Consider the following 14964-nt stretch of genomic DNA (forward strand, 5'->3'; position numbering starts at 1 on the left):
CCTATGTGGCGACAGCGGGTTTCCTCTAAAAACAGTGTCAGAATGACCATATGTTTGACGTCCAATAAGGGTTATGTTTCGAACAATCCATGTTTAATTTCGTACGTGACAATTCATATTGTTGTTGAATGACTCAAAGTGAAATGATGAGGTGGTTCAATCCTGCGACGCAAGCACCTCAAGCGAGCACTAAACCGACTGAGCTCACGGTCCGAGCAGAGTAGGATCCAGCCGAAGCGGGACTTGGGCTATGGGCGTTGTTCCTCTAAGTAGGTCAGGGTCAGTAGGATCCAACGCAATCGGGACTAGGGCCATGGGCGTTGTTCCGCTAAGTAGATCAGCGCCGGGTTACTTGGTGCTGGAGTTGCACCCGCCTCCTCCTCTTCACAACTGGCTCCTTCCGGGGGGGCCTGCGCTTCAACGGTGTCGTCGGCCGGATCGGCGAAACATCCGGAAGTCGCTTGAGTAGGAACTGGTGCAGGAGGCCGATGGAACGGGGTGACAAGAGGCTGTGTCAAGCTCCCAGTTCCGTCTCTTCCAAGGGGACGGAAGCCGAGACAGCCCCCCCCCCCCCCGGGACGGAACCTCTTCTATTGTGGTCGTCCCTCGTAGGTCAGGGTAAGTCTAAGTAGGTCATGGTCAGTCTAAGTAGGTCAGGGCTGGGTCAGTAGGACGAGGTCACGTGACAAGGCCGTGACGTTATCAAGGTCAAGGTCATGGAAAGTAGATCATTTCACTCGGTAGGTCTGGATACTACTATATTTTTAATTTGTACTCATGTAAACGTCAGTTCTAGAGGTTCGAGGGCAATTAATACCCGTATTTTTTTTCCACATTAACCGCCCCCCCCCCCCCAAAAAAAAAAAAGAAGAGAAAAAACCCCCAACAAAAACAAACAAACAAAAAACACCACAAAACAAACAAAACCCTGGGAAAATGCAGATTTCTATATAATATGCAGATAACTAAAGTGCGGGTAGTGTATCGTTGGACAGTTGTCTTCAAAATTAATACTTTCCCATATAAGCAGGTGCTCTGACGAGCGCTAGTCACTTCCTGCCCTGCCCTTATTGATAGTGATATGTAGAGTACATACATACATATCAATATCAATAAGGAGAGGGCTGGAGGTGACTCGAGCTAGTGCCCTGACAAGTAGGCCTAAGACTTTTTGATTGTCAGCAGATAGACCCCTGTGCTGTCGCACTTGGGACTGTCGGCTCTCAATCAAAACATGCGTAAATAACGATAATATATATTATATACCAATATGACATTAACCGGCTTAAATATTGTATTATGTCCAGAGTTAAATAATTTTCAATTGTCACGCGCTTTCACGATGATACAATACAAAATTGTAGCATGTTTAATATTATATTTATTACCCATAATCGATCTTAATTAGTATCAATCAACTGGTTGACGTTCCTGTAAGGTTGTAGTGCGCCAATCGATGATGTCATCGTGCGACGTCCCACTTGGCGTTCTAGTGTAACTATCACTTTTTAACCATGTGGGTAATAACACTCTTAACTTCTTGCAGAAATTTTAACTTAATCTACTATTTACACAGAAAACATGACAGATGATATTAAGAAGGAATGATAATTTATTAGTTTTTTGTTACACATCCTCCAAGAAGAAATGACAAAACATTTTTAAATGTACAAGATAATTTTATAAATTAATGACTAAAATAGTAGGTAATAATATTGACAGTGCAAAATGTACAGTTTACAAGCAATCCCACCTATAATAATTTTTTATTTAATTTATAAGAGGCCATTCATAATTATGGAAATTTCTCTGAATGTACAAACCAAATGACTAAATGCCAGCATGTTTTTAAAATTAACAAAACTGTCAAGTTAACAATACAAACAAAGACAAAAACTATGGATATAATTTGGGAATAAAAAGATAAGCAAAAATTTAACAATTATACATTTTCAGAAGTTAAAAGATCTTTATAAATACAGAAGACTGTCTAAACCGGCATTTGTCTAAATCAAATTTGTGTGTAAACTGGCACAGTTTTAAAGTCCCATCCAGCTACCATTAATTTATTATGAATAAAACTGTTTAAACCAAATGCGGTCTATTCTGGATTACAGATGCAAATTCAAGAACAAAAGAACGGTTTATGTAGTAATTAGCTCTGTCTACACCAGCATGCGATCTTACCGCTACTGTCTACCTGTGGTCCAGACCTGTCAACCCTCCTGGATTCAGCAGGAGTCTCCTGGTATTTGATCAAATCTCCTGACACCATGTGCAGGAGACAATTTATCCTGTTAAATGACATTTTTGTAGGCATAAAAAAAAATCGATCCCCTTTTGCCAAAATAACATAAAAGAAGTAGCTATGACAGATCTGAAGTCCCACTCTGGCCCAGAGTTGACAGCAATACACACAATGTTAAAATCACAAGACAAAGAAAAGACCAATTAGCTATATAAACATACTTGTGTCAGTTAATTTTGTATGTTTATGCAGTTGGTAACAATGGTATATTTCAATAGATTTTTTTTTTTTACAATTAATAAATGTTGTGTTTGATATAAAGTTATCCACAGAAATGGGTATAATTCCAGTATATTTCACACAATGTCCGTAATGAGGTTTTACTTATGATTAATGGAAATACAATGTTTATTGCATCATTATAATGATTTTAAATAAGTACCACGCCACTGTTCCTCATTATAGTGAAAACTGAATATTAATTTATAAGATTTATATAAATTTGTCTTGGGTAATTCAATTTGGGTACACTAGCCACAAATCATGATGTAACGTAACCTGTAAGTGTAATGCTGTAAATGTACTAATTCATTTTTTAAATTTCTTGTTATGTTCTTAACATTTCTGGATAAAAGAGATTTTTAAATATTTTTTTTATTAAATCATAACAATATTTAAACTTTAAAAAGAAATATATACACACATATTTCTTTTAATTAATTAATTAAAAAAAAATTTAAAGCCAAGATCTAAGGTTAACAAGTATATATGACATTATGTAGTGTTCATATAACTTATTGTAATAATGTTTACAACAACCTTGCGATTTTGGGTTAAATTGTGTGAAGTTAAAAAATCTCCTGTTTTTTGACAAAATCTCCTGCTTTTTCCACACACACCTCCTGCTTTGTCTTGACTAAAGGTTGACAGGTCTGGTGGTCACCTTTTAAACAACGACGGCAGTTCCACAGTAATTGGGACACCAAAATCTTATGAAATAATCACGACTCCTTGAAGGCTTAATAAACAATGAACCACACCTGTTGTAATAGGTGTAGGTAGCAAGATCAACTGCATTGTATTATACCGATTTGTCAAAAGTAGTATTTTCTGATCACTATATTGCAAAAACCTTAACTTCGGACGAAATCTGTCTACACAGGCACTCTGTCTAAACCAACATATTTCAGTGATCCGGTTGAGGCAGAGTCCACTGTAATGCTTTTCACCATTGATAATATGATTGTGGATTTCTTGAAAGAAAACCTGCATAAAAGGCTGTTTCGTATAAACATACTAGCAAAATCAGCAACAGAAATTAAATGGAACAAGTATTCTACTATTGTCCATAAAATTAAATCTATTTGTGCGTGTTTAGAATCAAAGGAGTTCCTGGTCATCCTATTTGAGAATTTATTAAAAGGACAGTACATCCAGCTGCTGTTAGATTAGCATGACATTTTGAAGTCTTGAATACGATTTTAAAATTCCATGAATTCTGGCTCTGTAGGAACCCAGTCCTCAATATAACTTGGAGCCATCAGTCAACAAAGTCTAAGTTGTTTTTGTGATGTACCAATAATCAATTATAATCAATGTGATAATCGATTATAAAATTCCATAATTGATTGTGTAGGAAAATATTATCTTAAATGTTTCTCCAGGTTAGATGATGAAACTGATGTTTGTTTTCAAGCGTACATAAAGAAAAAAGATATTAAACAGTTATTAAAAATAAAATTTGCAGGTTTCAGAGTCCATTCCCGTGAACTTGACAACATATGTATGGTCCTTATAATTCAAATCCTTCTGAGGTAAATATAAGTCTGACTGATTGTGTAATTGAAAGATGATTGGTTAATGCAAATCAATTATAACCAATGATCGATGATTAAATTTCAACTGATTCCAACTGATTCCAACTGATTCCCAACACCAGTTTGTTGTAACAAAAACATATCATGTAGGTGAATCAGAAGGCATTACATATATATAAAAAAATACTAAAAAAGAAATTAAAAAAAAGAAAGAAATCCATATATGGATTATAATTTTATATTAAAACTAACTGGAGAAGAAGTTCATTATTATTGTACAATATATTACAAAGACTAATATTTGTGTATAGATCAATCACCATTAACCCAAACAATATGTTCTTGGATACTCTTAATGAATATTTTGATTCTTCAGTAATATCTATTGCACAATTTTAATTACATAAATAAATTAACATTTAACACACAGACATCTTTTACTCTTACAATAGTGAACAACAGACATGTCAATGTTCATAGAAATACCCGGTAGTACCTGAGAAATGGTCAAATACATGTATCACCACAAGTTTGACCTGCATTCTCACAATCAGGTTCAAAGCAAAATGTCCAGATTTATCTTACATGATTTTAAGTCACTATGAAATCCTGAATCTAAAGTCTTCTAGCCAACACTACTACCAAACATAAAATCGAACAAAAAAAATACTGTAATTGGCTAATGACTAATTAAAAGGTTTTTGGAGAAAGCTCAGTGCACCAAACATTACAAACCTAGTGACTCTAGAACTGTAACCTATATACTGTTTTGCCAATTGGCAGAGCTATATCAAAATAGGTCTACGTATTCTATGTACTGCCTGTATAAAACCAACTCAATTCAGTGGTATAGCTATGCTGTTTAACACTGAACTGTGTATTCAACCAATGTTAAACTGATGAGGTATTGCCTGCAATACAAGCCAGATGGTGGTGGAATGTCAGTTGTGACAATCAGTACTCGAGAAATGATGATGTCACTAACAATTGTTGTCTTGGTAGATTTTTTTAAGTTCATCTACAAGTGCAACCAAATGTCTGTTTCCGCCATGTTCAGCAATGAGATCATAGGCACTGAAATACACAAACAAATATTTTAAAAATAAATCCCAATCAGAAATAAATCATCTGTATGACAACTGAGTATTAAATTGTATAAAAAAGATATTTGTTTGTAACATTTATAAATATGAATATGATCAGATATATCAATAAGGTGCACCTACCCCATTAATATAACTATCAAAACTGTGTCTTCAGGTGTATTGTGGCCAAAACATTACCAGCTTGCACAAAACAACACTTCAAAACTCATAGATGACTGAGAACCAATTTAGCAAAACATGATACCAAATAAGCAAAAATGGGAATATTTGTTTAGCCACATCTCAGCACATTTTGAATTATGGTTATTAATTTTGTGTCTATAGAGAAGAAACCCACTGCTACTTAACCAAATTAAACATATTGAGATAGTTACGGAATGTTGGAACAAGAAAATAACTGACAGGTTCACTTAGGGAATTGATCCTATGTCCAATGGCATCTCAGATGAACATTCTACCACTGAACGTCATCTCACCCAGCACCAAGACTATCAATGTGACTGACACTCTCATTTTGAATTTGTATCAAGGAGAAGAAATAATTGTCAAACCTTTTTTCCAATTCTTTCAATTTCGTCTTGGTGTATTCGAATGATCCCTTCTTGGCCATCAAATCCACGCAGTACTTCTTCACATCAATGTCGGTCGTTCTCTGTCGTAAAATACCTCACGCAGGTCAAGGAAACACAGATAAAACAAAATGTCTGATAAATAGTTCAGACAGACACAGTATATGAACTACATATACACAATGTAAGCAAAAACAAAAAACCCAATAATTGTTTGCCCCATTCCACATGGAATAAAACACAGAGGTTCATAAAAAGGGACATGCACATCAAAGGGAAGGTATTATTTACAAGACAACTGATGATAACATGCACTATTGTAATAACAATAACAATATCAAATTTTAACAGTATATAACAAAAGCCATAACGTTATGTGACGAATATCATTAATTTACCCTATCTCAGCAGTATTATATAAAGTCAAACGACATTCCCAGGCCATACTTCTGCCATAAATGGCCATAACGTTATGTGACGATTATGAATCTGCCATTAGCACATTCAATACCCTATCTCAGCACAAGAATGATTATGATAAAGTCATGACGACATTCCCAGGCCATACTTCTGTCAAAAATGGCTAAATTGCCATGAAAGTTAAACTTGATCTATAACAGTACATGATAAAGTCATGACAACATTCCCAGGCCATACTTCTGTCAAAAATGGCTAAATTGCCATGAAAGTTAAACTTGATCTATAATAGTACATGATAAAGCTATACACAAAACTGCAATATCTCGAGGCATTGTGAAAAAACAGGGTATGCACTTGGGATTTTTTTTGACTGGTCAATAGGGCCACTCACAGCAACACTTTGACTCGCCCGTAAAACCTTTGAATGGCCCATGACCGAATTTCGTTAAAAAAAGAACTTACTTAAATTGTACTTTAAAAAACGAGTTGTCCCGATTGAACCTACGAATACATTTAGGTGGTCGAGGTTTTCTGAATACATAATCAAAACCGGCCGAGGGATTCCGAATGGTTTTAGACTGGTAGATAGACTGGGGAATTGGTCACTATTATGTCCTATGTGGGTTTGGTTACGCAGATACTAATAAGAAACCAGTTGACTTGACTTGACTAGGTATTTTACGTGTCCATATACCCTTCGGTTTCGAACATGCCTATCCCGAGTGCGGCTTCCGATAAGATCAAGGGTCTGACTAAGGGGCCAATTTAGAAGTTTTGAAACTTAAGTCAAAAAAAAATGTATATATAAAGGGAAGGTTAATAAATTTTGACTGCTTCCTTAGAACAAAAATAAACCTGATCTACAACTAATAAATAAAGCAATTTGATGCTTTTAGATGGGGTGTTCTAAATAAATTAATAATTATAAAATAGTTAATACCCTATGAGATTAGGAGGAAGGGTAGGAGGGTTGTCCCCAGCCCACAGAAAAGTTGATAATAGATTTTAATAAATAGAAATTACCAATCATATTTCGAACATTGGTGTGACTCAATGGAGGCCTGGGGAGAGGGGAGGCCAGAACCTACACAAAATCCTAAGGCCAAACCGCCTATGCCCCATGGCCCCAAAGAAACCATATCCTCCGACATCCCATCCCCCCGCCCCCCACTGTGTTCAACCGCAGCTCGATCCAATCATGGCAATTAATTATTGAAAGATTATTAAAGAGGTTGAGATATTTGTGTCACTAAAAGAGTGACAACTAAGTTAAGATTCCAACATGGGGGTAGTTATTTAGAAGCCCAGCCCGCCATGAAAAGTGAAACACACCCCGCGACACACGAAGAAAGACCCGAGGCTGCCCCTCGGTCGACCCCTAAAACATCAAGATTGAACCAGTTGAAAACAATAAATAAAAAATAACTTTCTGATCTTTTACAAACATTTTGATACATAATACAATATGCAGAATCTTTTCGGTCGCCAAGCGGGCGACAAGTCATAAGGTTTTGACTTGCCTGATGCTATTTTGACTCGCCATAGGTGATCGGGCGACCGTAAAGTGCACACCCTCAAAAAACATCCAGAAAACTATATGTAGGAGAGATGGACAGACAGACAGACAGACGGAAGGACAGTGATGAAACCTATAGTCCCATCCTGTTGGATAAACACAAACTCCACCATATTTATAGTCCAACATATTAAGAACAATTACAGTTAACATTTTCAGTGACAATTCCATTACAGGTTTCTATAATCGATCATCGCATTGGTACAGCCAAACCGATCAATTTTCAATTATAATTGATCACTAGTTTAGACAAGTAAATACCATAATGCTTGGTTTCAGTGTTTTTACAAAAGCACATACCTACTTACCAACCTATGTTGAAAAATACATGTACAGTCATCTTGACAGAAATGAGCTGTTATCATGTTCTGCCTGCACACAAAACATCACCTGTTTAATCAACCTTATTGATGTAGATAAGTTAAAAGGATACTGAGGATTTGGTTATCGTTTGGATTGGAGCGAATCGCATGAATGATTGGAAATGAGAATTTTCCCTCTGTCAGATCTTCAGCATAGCTTTTGTTAGCTTCATACTAAAATTAAATAAACATCATTAAAGATAGTCATAAACGATTGTAACACTATAAATATTTTGTTGCAACATTTGTCAAACATAACTTTTATCACAAAGTGTAAAATGAAAAAATTTATTACCCCAGCGATCACTCATAACAGGGAAAATATTTTCCATATTTTCTCAGTAAGAAATATCCTGCATTGGTCTAACGAACAATACTATTGAACGATTTGATGCTTACAAACCAATGACCTTGTCGGTACTAAATATGACATCATCATGATTTGGCAAAGACACAAAATGACGTCATGTAGTTAAAAGAGATTGCGTTTACGGCTCTCTGTTTTGGGGGTTAAATTTATAACAAAATGTAATTTTAATGCAAATCATTATAGATTTTTTAGCAGAATAAAAAGAACTTTTATTTTTGAAAATTATTTATGAACGTAATTAAATTACAAAGTTATAGCAATACTCAGAACAGTGTGTAAAGTGGATTACATCATTTCTATACACGTACGTGCATATGTGAGGAAATAAAAGGCTTTTAGAGAGTAAAAATAGCTGAGGTAATAAATAGAATAACAAACTTGGTACCAGTTATTATCATATTTATGTCTCTTGTGAAATAATTTTCATTTGTCACTCACTAAAGCTCATTACAACTGAAAATTATTTCACTCGGGACATAAATTTGATAATAACTGGTAACTCGTTTATTATCCTCTATATATTAGCAGAATAAAACTGGTTTGATGAATTTTATTCTAACTATAACGAGTATTCCATAAATACTGATCTCAAACCCTGTAGTAATGATGATGTACAGTGGAGTCACCTTTTTTCCTGCAATCGACAGTGAAAAGACCAAATTCATCAACTGATTTCTATAAACACTTGGGATGTATCTATCTTGGTGATGGGGGCAGGACGTAGCCCAGTGGTAAAGTGCTTGCTTGATGTGTCGTCCGTTTGTGATCCGTCCTTGTTGGTGGGCCCATTGGGCTATTTCTCGTTCCAGCCAGTGCACCAAGACTGGTACAGTGGAAACTGGCAAAACCGGACCCTGATTATCCCGGATTCCTGTCTACATCGGCCATATTGTTTGGTCCCGAATTTACATGTATATAGCCTGTGCTTTAAAATCCTTTAAAAACCGAATCCTGTGTACTACGGATACCGGATCGATTTTCCTCCCCAAAAGCTTAATTTCTTTGTTAAATAACCTTGACAAACCGTAATAACAACAAACTCAGCTCACCACCTGGCCGGAAATAGCATGACCCTATTTCTCCAGTTACGCAACATTGCGATCTCTGACCAGACATTCTGGCTTTCGGCTAATTAGACCTTGATTGGTGTTATTTGTATCGGTCAGTGTTGTCCGACTCTATTGCACCTCAGAAGCTTAATCGCATTTTAGATCTTCACTATGAGGTTGTAAAAAATCTTGTTAAACATTTAGCATATCCAAACACACAAATTAAAAGTAGCACACTCATTGCCACATTTAGATTGTAATTTAAAACCCAACTGCATAGATTTACAATGCATGTACATGTAGTTAGTTATTTATTTCATAGATACAGATACACATGTGCACGCAGAAATTTGATCTCTGTAAAATGTCTCATCGACCCCAAGCAAAATGTAGGCAAGTTGAACTTTCGTTAAAAACCAAAATGGATTTAATATGGGCTGCCGAATCGGTGCCAGAATTAAACCATAAGCAACTAGCTGAAAAATTTGGAATCGGCACTTCGACAGTATCTGACATTTTGAAGAAAAAAAGAGGAATATTGTGTTGAATATGAAAAGAACACAAGCAATGGAAAAATGAGATGTCAAACTGCGTGCAAATACGACGAGATGGTTCTCACATGCCCGAGCCAAAAACATCCCGATTTCAGGCCCCATCATTAAACAAAAAGCACTAAAATTTGCTGGTGATCTACAGCTTGAAGAATTTAAAGCTTCAAATGGGTGGTTGGAGAGTTGGAAAGGCAGATTTTCGATTTGCAGTTTTAAGGTAAATGGAGAAAGTGCAGGTGTGGATTTCGACATTGTCGACGACTACAAGGAGAGAATTTCTGAAATTGTGGCAGGTTACGAACCGAGGAACATATTTAATTGCGACGAAATGGGACTCTATTGGAGAACACTACCAGACAAAACGCTATCGGCCAAAGGAGAATCTAATAAAGGCATTAAAAATTCGAAAGAGAGATTGATGGGGAAAAGCTGAAGGCTCTTGTGATTGGTAAAGCAGAAAAACCCAGGTGTTTTAAGAACGTTAATGTTGAATGTTTACCCGTTACATGGGAATTCAATCGCAAGGAGTGGATGAATGGAAGGTTATTTGAAAGGTGGATAAAAGGTGTGAACAAAGACATGAAGCGACAGGGAAGACAAATCTTGATGTTTCTTGACAATGCCACGTCACATGGAGAAATGGAACTGTCTAATGTAAAGCTCAAATTTCTGCCGCCGAATACGACATCTGTACTCCAGCCTTTAGATCAGGGCATAATTCGAGCATTTAAGGCCAGATACAGGAAACATCTGCTGAAGAGTTTGATTGCAAAGATTGACAGTGCTGAAACCGTTTCACAACTCTGCAAAGAAGTGACCGTTCTTGATGCAGTTCACTGGATTTATCGTGCGTGGACTGAAACACAAAGTGACACTATTACCAAATGCTTTAACCTCTGTGGATTTCCAACAGTTACCGGCTCCGTCGACGACGACAGTGGCGACGATGAGGATGACGTGCCACTGTTTCAACTTGCGAGAGATTTGCAAATGAATATTGATATTGAAAATTTGGCAACATTCGATGAAAATGCACCAACTGAAAATCCAAACACAGACTGGGAAAATTACTTGGTGAACAGCTACATAACAGCAAAAGAAAAGTGCCAAAGTGACGACAAGGCTGAAGAAAGTGAAAACAGTGGTGCAGAAGGCAGTGATGCAGAAGGCAGTGAGTTGTCTTACAGTGACTGTTTAGGACTGATTGAAAAACTGAGAAATTTCGTTTTGGCTAAAGATGAAAGATTCTAGGATGAAATCATGAAAATGGAAACTATGACGACAGATGTTATCCCCAGACATAAGTGCACAACCTCACAACGCACCCTGGACTCGTTTTTCATTAAACAGTGACGATGACACTGAAGCTATCATGCTTTAAAAATAAATTTGCATTAAAATGTTTGTTGTTTGTGTGTTTTTTATAGATAGATATATATTAAATTATTACTGGAAATTCTATTAAAGTTATTACTCGGAATACATCGGGCACTTTTCAAGGTGTAAACGAAATTGGCCGAGATGTTCCGAATCTTTCCGATGTAATTGAAGGGAAGTAACTCTAATGTGTTATGAGTTTCTAATTTTTTTTCACAAAAGTGAATCTTCTGAAAACCGGATCCTGCCGAAACCGGACATATTCAAAGGTACCGTGGTGATCCGGTTTTGCCAGTTTTCACTGTATATCAAAGGCTGTGGTATGTGCTAACCAGTCTGTGGGATGGTGTATATAAAATATCCCTTGCTACTAATGGAAAAAAATGTAGAAGGTTTCCTCTCTGAGACTATATGTCAAAATGACCAAATGTTTGAATAGCCAATGATTCAAAAATCAATGTGCTCTAGTGGTGTCATTAAACAAAACAAATTTCTATCTCGGTGATAAAACACTCATCTCAGTGTGGTGGATTATACAATCAATTACCACTTACCATTAATCAAGTTTGTACAAGTTCATAAAACTTCTATCTCGGTGATAAAACACTCATCTCAGTGTGGTGGATTATACAATCAATTACCACTTACCATTAATCAAGTTTGTACAAGTTCATAAAACTTCTATCTCGGTGATAAAACACTCATCTCAGTGTGGTGGATTATACAATCAATTACCACTTACCATTAATCAAGTTTGTACAAGTTCATAAAACTTCTATCTCAGTGATAAAACACTCATCTCAGTGTGGTGGATTATACAATCAATTACCACTTACCATTAATCAAGTTCATACAAGTTCATAAAACTTCTATCTCGGTGATAAAACACTCATCTCAGTGTGGTGGATTATACAATCAATTACCACTTACCATTAATCAAGTTTGTACAAGTTCATAAAACTTCTATCTCAGTGATAAAACACTCATCTCAGTGTGGTGGATTATACAATCAATTACCACTTACCATTAATCAAGTTTGTACAAGTTCATAAAACTTCTATCTCGGTGATAAAACACTCATCTCAGTGTGGTGGATTATACAATCAATTACCACTTACCATTAATCAAGTTCATACAAGTTCATAAAACTTCTATCTCGGTGATAAAACACTCATCTCAGTGTGGTGGATTATACAATCAATTACCACTTACCATTAATCAAGTTTGTACAAGTTCATAAAACTTCTATCTCAGTGATAAAACACTCATCTCAGTGTGGTGGATTATACAATCAATTACCACTTACCATTAATCAAGTTTGTACAAGTTCATAAAACTTCTATCTCGGTGATAAAACACTCATCTCAGTGTGGTGGATTATACAATCAATTACCACTTACCATTAATCAAGTTCATACAAGTTCATAAAACTTCTATCTCGGTGATAAAACACTCATCTCAGTGTGGTGGATTATACAATCAATTACCACTTACCATTAATCAAGTTTGTACAAGTTCATAAAACTTCTATCTCAGTGATAAAACACTCATCTCAGTGTGGTGGATTATACAATCAATTACCACTTACCATTAATCAAGTTTGTACAAGTTCATAAAACTTCTATCTCGGTGATAAAACACTCATCTCAGTGTGGTGGATTATACAATCAATTACCACTTACCATTAATCAAGTTTGTACAAGTTCATAAAACTTCTATCTCAGTGATAAAACACTCATCTCAGTGTGGTGGATTATACAATCAATTACCACTTACCATTAATCAAGTTCATACAAGTTCATAAAACTTCTATCTCGGTGATAAAACACTCATCTCAGTGTGGTGGATTATACAATCAATTACCACTTACCATTAATCAAGTTTGTACAAGTTCATAAAACTTCTATCTCAGTGATAAAACACTCATCTCAGTGTGGTGGATTATACAATCAATTACCACTTACCATTAATCAAGTTTGTACAAGTTCATAAAACTTTAATAAACACTCATCTCAGTGTGGTGGATTATATACTACTCAAAAGAATTTAAGGGTCAGACGATATTTTCGACATTATTTTCTGAATGTCAATTATATTAGCTAGACCATAATGTCACGCATGGTATTATTCCATTTTGACGAAAGTGGGTCTAAGCAACCCATAAATGAATTAAAATCCACTGTCATTGACACTGTCGACTAGTTCTAATGGCGAAAACATGCTTACATTTGCACGTAAATTAGGGCGAAAGCGAAAGGTCTGCTAAGTGCCCATAACTTGCTTTTTCACAAAGCGCTTCATTTGCACGCTTTGCATGTGTATTCCATGTTCCCAATGCTGAATTTCCGTATAATTGGAGCTTGCGTTCGTGTACGGTGCACACTCCAAATTCGACAATGGTACGACGTCAACTGACTATCGAAGATCGAGGAAGGGCTATTGCTTGGCTTCAGGATGGCAATACACAAAGAAATGTTGCTCTGAGACTTGGTGTCAGTCAGAGTGTCGTTGGCCGACTGTGGCAACGGTACCAAGCAACGAATTCTGTTCGAAATCGTCCACGTTTGGGAAGACCCCGAAGCACTACAAATAGAGAGGACCGCTACATCACCAATACGGCTCTACGTCAATGCACAACCACTGCACGCCGATTACGTGACAATCTGCGGACTGCGACTGGAACTCGAGTGTCTGATCAAACCATACGCAATCGTCTGAGAGCCAATAATCTACGCTGCCGTCGCCAGGCTGTTCGACCACCACTCCTACCACGTCACAAAACGGCCAGATGTCACTGGTGCACGTTTCATCTGTGGTGGCAACATGTTCAGTGGGGTCGAGTGATGTTCACTGATGAGTCCAGGTTTAGTCTCCAGTTCAACGACGGTCGGGTTCGTGTCTACAGACGTCCTGGGGAGCGCTTCGCTGACGTTAACGTTAGACAACGTCACCGGTTCGGTGGTGGTAGCGTCATGGTGTGGGGCGGCATCTCTATCCACCACAGGACCCCCCTCTATGTGGTGGATGGCAATCTGAATGGAATCCGCTATCTGAATGAGATTATCCGGCCGTTGGTTCTCCCAGGCCTTCAGCAGATTGGCGGCGGGGCAGTTCTGCAGGATGACAATGCCAGACCCCACCGCGCCAGGGTGGTAACGGACTTTCTCAGACAACAAGGTATCGCCAGGATGGATTGGCCAGCATATTCGTCTGACTTGGCCCCAATAGAGCACGCCTGGGACGAATTAGGCAGGAGAGTTCGGGATAGCCATGCCCCTCCGGCCAACCTTCATGATCTGGGTCAACTTCTTATGGCAGAGTGGCAGGCCATTCCCCAAGAGTTCTTCAGACGTCTGATCAACAGCATGAGGCAACGATGTGTCGAGTGTATTCGCGCCAGGGGTGGATTCACACACTATTAAACGAATGTTCTAATGTGTAAAATCCATGTTTGACAACCTTCAACTTTGACAGCATGTCATGTGACTTTCTTGTATACAGTGACGTTTATTTGTGGTT

General features: G+C 37.2%; 1 protein-coding gene across 4 annotated transcripts in view; it reads right to left on the bottom strand.

Moving 5' to 3' along the window:
* Window positions 1-3073: 3073 nt before the first annotated feature.
* The window catches only part of LOC121378932 (geranylgeranyl pyrophosphate synthase-like), a 39435-nt gene continuing 27544 nt past the window's right edge, over window positions 3074-14964 (bottom strand). For all 4 annotated transcript variants that reach the window (XM_041507323.1, XM_041507322.1, XM_041507325.1 and 1 more), the window contains exons 10-12: window positions 8170-8272; window positions 5723-5837; window positions 3074-5139 (exon numbers count right to left, since the gene is read on the bottom strand). In XM_041507323.1, the coding sequence (XP_041363257.1) occupies window positions 5046-5139; window positions 5723-5837; window positions 8170-8272 (312 nt within the window). In that variant the 3' untranslated portion in view covers window positions 3074-5045. The remainder of the gene's footprint in view (window positions 5140-5722; window positions 5838-8169; window positions 8273-14964) is intronic.

The sequence above is a fragment of the Gigantopelta aegis genome, chromosome 8, assembly GCF_016097555.1.
Source record: "Gigantopelta aegis isolate Gae_Host chromosome 8, Gae_host_genome, whole genome shotgun sequence".
Classification (NCBI taxonomy): domain Eukaryota; kingdom Metazoa; phylum Mollusca; class Gastropoda; order Neomphalida; family Peltospiridae; genus Gigantopelta; species Gigantopelta aegis.